Below are 6,349 nucleotides of genomic sequence, written 5' to 3' on the forward strand. Positions count from 1 at the left end.
ATGACAAAATATGGAAAAATCACGAAAATTTGCAAATTATTTCGAGTTATAAATTCATAAAAATTTTTCTTTTTAAATCTAAGATATGAAAATGTAATACAAGATTCCTTATAAGATTATCTACCTTTATCAAACAAAAAATATCTATAAGAAAGTCAAATTAAATTTTTATGATCGTTTGAAATTCAAATTTTTACAACATTGAATATTCACTCGATTTCTCATGTAGCGATTTCCTTATTTTGTTGTAATTCAAAAACGAATAACTGCAGATACATGAAAATTTTACTGAATGTTTATATTAGCATTTCCTATACACCATACAATTTTGAAAATATTTTGACTCTTTTTGAGCTGTTTACGGACATTTTCAGTTTTCAATTTTTTTAGTTTTTTTTTCTATAAATATCAATAAAGTTTTATCTGTTGGGCCAAAAAGTGTATAAATTTAATACAAAGCTCCTGATATATTGTTACAATATCAGTTGAAAAATATTAAAAAAACATAGGCACAATTTTTTTTTATAAGCATTTAAAGATCGAATTTTGACAAAATTAATCAAATTTTAATTTGAAAAATTATTTTGTAGTTAAAAATTTATAAAATGTTCAATTTTTGTATCTAAGAATTGAAAATTTAAAACAAGATTCCATGTAAGTAATTAATTCTGAATTCAGAATTAGAGAGAAAATTACAGAGAAAATTATACATGATATTTTATAATTGATGCCTATTGGATAAAAAATATTGCAAATGATTAAAATACAAATGCAATGTATAATTATAGGGTCCAATTTATTATGCCAACTTGATTAAAAGAAAACTTTTTATAATTCAATGTTTTTGTAAATACTAATTTCAATTTAAAAAAAAAATAGCATTTTAATTCTTAATTTTTAAGACTTTTGCATTTAACAGTATGAATACACAGGCCTTCATAGGACAGGAAGCGCACTCTCGTGACTATAGAACTGTGGTAATATTTTCAATCAAGAGTGTATACAAATAGGGGTCCAGAGTGACGATACCTTATCAATACACCTTGATGGGTATGCTTTGCCACCATTTTGCGACTCATTTATCAATGATAAAATGATAAAATAAAGGGCGAGAAATTCAAATTCACATAACATTATTAGTCGCAAAATGGCGGCGTAGCATACCTGTATCTATAGTTCCCTAGTCCTATCGGACCCAGTAACCTATTTCCTCGGAAGCGGTTTCAAGCCCTGTATAATACTCATTATTATGAATTATAATTTAGATAAATAATTAAAAGCTTACGAGGTCTATCCAATGTTTTGTAGTATTGTTCAATATATTGATCTCTTTCTCTATGAGATCTACGACTGTCTCTTTCTTCTTCATCTTCTCGTTTTTTCAATTTCACATTAGAATCTCTAGAATCAGTATCAGCAGCATCTTTTTTTTTATGTTTGTAATCTGTAGTACGATACCGTTCTTCTTTCTCCATCTTTTTTTTTTGTAAAAGATTTCTCAAATCATTTTCCTTTAAAAATAAATATTTTCACACATAAATATATAATATAAATTATACAGAGTGATTATTTTAATGCAAGATATTCATTATTTCAAAAATTACTAATGTTTTTATAATATATTTTTTCTTACATAATTTGTAGTTATTACAAATATTTCTAATATATAGCAGAATATAGGCATATATTATAAGCAGAATATTTTTTAGAATTGTTTATGTTCAAAATCAAGTTTCAAACAAGTATTAATTAGTAATAAGTATTTAATATTCAGTAGCAGAGTGGAGACATGGATTTGCATAGGGATACCCCTCAAAATTGTGATTCACTAATTCGCTCGTCTTAACAAGTAAAAAAAAAAATGATATTTTATAGTAATTACCAGTAATATAAAAAAAAAAATATTTCACAAAAATGTTTAGGTTTTGAAATAATGAGTAACATTAAAAAAATTACACTTCACACTGTATTGTATTGTTTAGCAATTTGTTTATGTAACCACTATAGTACTAATATTATACCTTAAGCATTTCATCTCTGTGCGGCTTTTCATGTTTAGAATGTTTATCATGACTATAACCAGTCCTTTTTTTATATCGATCCCAATCACCATTTTCACCTCTAGATTCTACTTTATAATAATCATCTTCCTTTTTTGACCTTTTGTTTCTCAGAGCAAATTCTTCCTCACTATAAAAATAAATTTAATGGTAAAGGTATTGTTACAAGAATAGACATGGGTCGGCATCTAGACGCAAGATAATGCCACCTTCCTGTTACGCTATTCCGTACGTCTAGACGCAGCAGGAAAAACATACGATTATAATTTATTAAATATACATTTATTGTACAATCTATAGAGTTGTGATAACTATAAGCTAAGAGTAGTGAGTAGTTTGAAAATAGGCAGACTTCAATCCAAACTCAAGAATTAAAATCACAAAAAGATATTTTAAGTGTCAAACAAATTAATTACCTATTGTTAAATCTACTAATATGGTAAATACTGACATTTGACCCAAGTCTGTTTAGTAATAATAAATTATTAAATAAAAGTGTTACCGAGTATGTCTGTGCTTTCGTTTTTCAAGATGCCTGGAATGATGTTTTTTTGTTGGATCCTAAATATTTAAATTAATTGCATACTAATTAGAGAAAAAAATGTGGTTTTATCAACCATATAATATAATAAAATATAATATAATTACTTTAGAGTGTTTGTGATGACTAGTTACTTTATGCCTAGACTTGTGCACTCTAGCTTGTGGTGGTTTTATTGTTAATGTATGATCTAAAGCAACGTCATCTTCATCAGTTGCTCCGTTACTAAAATGTTTAAAACAGTTTGATTAATATCACAGAACTCAATAGGTACTACACTAGTAGTTAATAATAGCAAAGGAAATTTATTAATTTTTACATTTTTTTAGCATGCAGTTTATCCTCTCGAATTCTATCTTCTTCATAAACCCTACACGGTTAAAATATTTAGAAAATACATTAGCAAGACAATACAATAATTTCAAATTATTGTGTATTAGTAATAAAAATATAATACCGACTGTTTTAAGAGTACGCCACACCTGCATGTTATCTCCGTCTTACAAATGTACAACCATAGACATATAAACAAGTTTAAAGGTATATATTGCATAAAAAATGTTACGTTCACAATAATCCATCGTAGGTACTCTGTTATTTTTAAAATTAGAATGAATTGACCTACTAAACAATTTAAAGGTAAGATTATTATCTAAGGCATCTCGGAGGTTTTTATTGATGTTTTAAATTTGAAGCAAGGAAAAGTCAACTGAAAATATATTAAAATGTAGTTTTAAAATGTCCATAACTTACTATGTAATTAAAATATCAATAAAAGTTCCAAGATCCTGAATATAGTAATCATGCATTCAAATTTTATAATAAGTTAATTCACTCTAATTTTAAATATTATAGAGAAAAATGTGACTATAAAATTTGCTATGTTATACTTTTATAAGACGAAGACAACACTTAATATTTATTTTTTAGAAATTTAAATTTAAAAACATTCATATCGTTTTTCTTTTAAATTATCCATAAACATGTATGCTCTCACATTTTTTGGTACTTTTCGGTTATCCCGACTACCGGACGACTTAAGAAATATAGTATTCCTTAAATTGTGAGGAAACCTATAAAGTCTGGTTGGTATAGTATTGAGTGGTACTCAAGATAACCGAAAAGTACCCATTTTTTAATACGCTTTCTTGAAATTAAGGTTAATAAATCAAATATTTAATATTAATTGTAAGTAAGTATTGTTATAACTTATAAAAGAGTGAAATAAATGAAATTGCATAGCACTAGTTATGATGATAAGAATGTTATGAGCTTAATAAGACATTCTACAATGTTAACAAGTCAATTCGGTGATGATATATATACAAATTCGTCAAACGATATTGTAAAATGTAAGATTATTAAATTGTTAATAACTTAGAGAATGCAGTGCGAATCAAAAGCGTATTGACAATACAAAATTTAACATGTAAAAATGTTATTGTTAAATATTAAAACAATTACCTGCTTGATTGTGAATTCGAATCCATAGTTTGGTGAAATATAATAAATTATTGTTAAACGAACCTATTTTTTATGTTTATAGGTCTTTTTTAATTGCATTTTCGATCAAAATAAATTATAGGTACCTAGCACTTATAGCATATAGTTGTTACGACTTAACAACTTTACGACTTGGACCATAGAATTTATTCATTTAGAATTTAGATTCAATATTATGCTTGGACGTCGCGAGTCACAACTTACTGTTATGGTATCATCAATGATTAGCTTCTTAGTTCATGCTCATTAGCACGAAACTTATCATTATTTACTATTATAATCTATGATATCACAGAACAATTATTGTGGTTAGGTATGGTATACTACGGGTTACACGCACGATAGAAATATATTATATCTAATCGTGGTTGCACGACAGCCACTGTAACGGATAATATACGAAAGGCCCGTATTAAAATCAGTATGATTGTAAAATATTATCCGTGGGCCACCTATATACACGATTTAACCACCTAAGAAAAACATTCGACAAAAAGCCATCCGACACAAAGCCATCCAAAATCGACATAAAGCCACGCGACAAAAAACCATCAGACAATTTAAGCCCCCCGACAAAAGACCACCATTCAGTCTGTCCAATTTTGCACCATATTTTATCACAATTATTTAAAACGACAAAAAACCATCAAAATAATTAAATATTGTATTATAATTTATCTCGATGATCCTAATTAATTTTTTATCACTATTCACTATATTAACTTATCAATTATCATTAACTCGTCATTATTCTATGAGTATTTTAAAATTGAAAATTATTATACATCTTAAAATATTATTCATAACTCACTTTAAAATCAAAATTTATTAAAAAGCTTCTGAGATGCTCTAGAATATTACCATTACATTTTATAAAAGGTCAATTCACTCTAATTTTGAAACTAATGGAGCTAAACGTGATTTGCTGAGCGTAACATTTGCTATGTTTCGCACTTGTCAGACAACAAATGTTTGTGTAATGTCTTCTTAAGGGAAAACAGATTTTTACGTAAAACCAGTTTTCGACGAAATTGATTTTGTTTTTTGGCGTAACTATAATAAAAATAATAGATAACATGACATTTTCACCGAATGTTTAGATTTTTAAATAGGTACCTTACGATTTTCAAAATATTTTGACTCTTTTTAGAGATTATTTTTAGTTATAAGAAAATTACGAATTTTATTTTGTTTTTCTTTTAATAGAGTGATGATAAAAAATATTTACTTAGCCAAAAACTTGAAAATTGAATAAAAGTTCCTCCATAAGCAATTTTTTTTTAATTTGGGTAAATGCATCGTGGGATCTGTAAAAGTATGATAAATTGTAAATATCTTCACATGAGCAACTAAAAATTATAAATAAAGCTATATAATATGTTTATGCACATACAGTCAGGTGTAACAAGAAGACCTGAAAAAAATTATGCTAGTTAAACGTTTGTCAGAAATGGTGAAAATTATATGGTAATATCTATGGTTCATAAATAATTAAAAAAATTAACTCATATCAGAAAATTCGCGAAAAAAATGTTATGAAAAAAGTTATTACGTTTTAAATTAATTTACTACAAAAAAATATTGGTATTCAAAAAAATGTTGTGAATATAAAAAAAGTCATTGTCTGTATAAAATAAAATAATATACTCTAAAAGTTTCATATACTCACGAATAGTATTTTTAAATTAAAACAAAATAACAAAAATCGTTATTCTTGGTTTTAAATTTTAATGTAAAACTGTAATATGCTACAAAATATGCATTTATTTTTAAATATGCACCTAAAATTGAATCGAAAATATTTTATTTAAAACTATATGTAAAAAAAAAAGTATAATATGTCTCATAATATGAGCATTTCGTCTCATTTTTGGCAATGAAAACCGGTCATAATTTTATAGATATTATGCGGTTGTGAACGTGAAAATACGACGAAAAACAAATATAAATTATGTGCTATAAATAATAATATGAAACATATTCTTTATTTTTAATAGCCAATTTTTTTATAACAATTTCAACATTTTTAAACACGCAAGTTTAACAATAGCAAAATCAACTTTATTTTTTCAAATGGCAACTACTATATTTTTTAATGGATTCTGGTAAATCTTTTGTTTCTGAAAATGTTGATAGTCATATCATCAATTTTGGTTCGCTAGTTTATTAACAATGGTCCTCTAAAGTTTAGTAAAATATACATTAACATACTTTTAATTGAAATTATTGATATTGGTTTAGTGTA

General features: G+C 26.1%; 1 protein-coding gene across 4 annotated transcripts in view; it reads right to left on the reverse strand.

The window, feature by feature from the left end:
- Positions 1 to 4,470, reverse strand: part of LOC100160543 (cyclin-dependent kinase 11B) — a 10,778-nt gene extending 6,308 nt beyond the window's left edge. Inside the window, exons 1-6 of one of the 4 annotated variants that reach the window (XM_016805842.2) lie at positions 4,066 to 4,470; positions 2,921 to 2,971; positions 2,709 to 2,826; positions 2,563 to 2,621; positions 2,022 to 2,190; positions 1,286 to 1,511 (exon numbers count right to left, since the gene is read on the reverse strand). In XM_016805842.2, coding sequence (XP_016661331.1) covers positions 1,286 to 1,511; positions 2,022 to 2,190; positions 2,563 to 2,621; positions 2,709 to 2,826; positions 2,921 to 2,971; positions 4,066 to 4,091 — 649 coding nt within the window. In that variant the 5' untranslated portion in view covers positions 4,092 to 4,470. The remainder of the gene's footprint in view (positions 1 to 1,285; positions 1,512 to 2,021; positions 2,191 to 2,562; positions 2,622 to 2,708; positions 2,827 to 2,920; positions 2,972 to 4,065) is intronic. The other 3 variants (XM_016805843.2, XM_016805844.2, XM_001952688.5) reach the window with 3 other exon arrangements.
- Positions 4,471 to 6,349: the final 1,879 nt, after the last annotated feature.

The sequence above is a fragment of the Acyrthosiphon pisum genome, chromosome A1, assembly GCF_005508785.2.
Source record: "Acyrthosiphon pisum isolate AL4f chromosome A1, pea_aphid_22Mar2018_4r6ur, whole genome shotgun sequence".
In the NCBI taxonomy this organism is placed as follows: Eukaryota; Metazoa; Arthropoda; class Insecta; order Hemiptera; family Aphididae; genus Acyrthosiphon; species Acyrthosiphon pisum.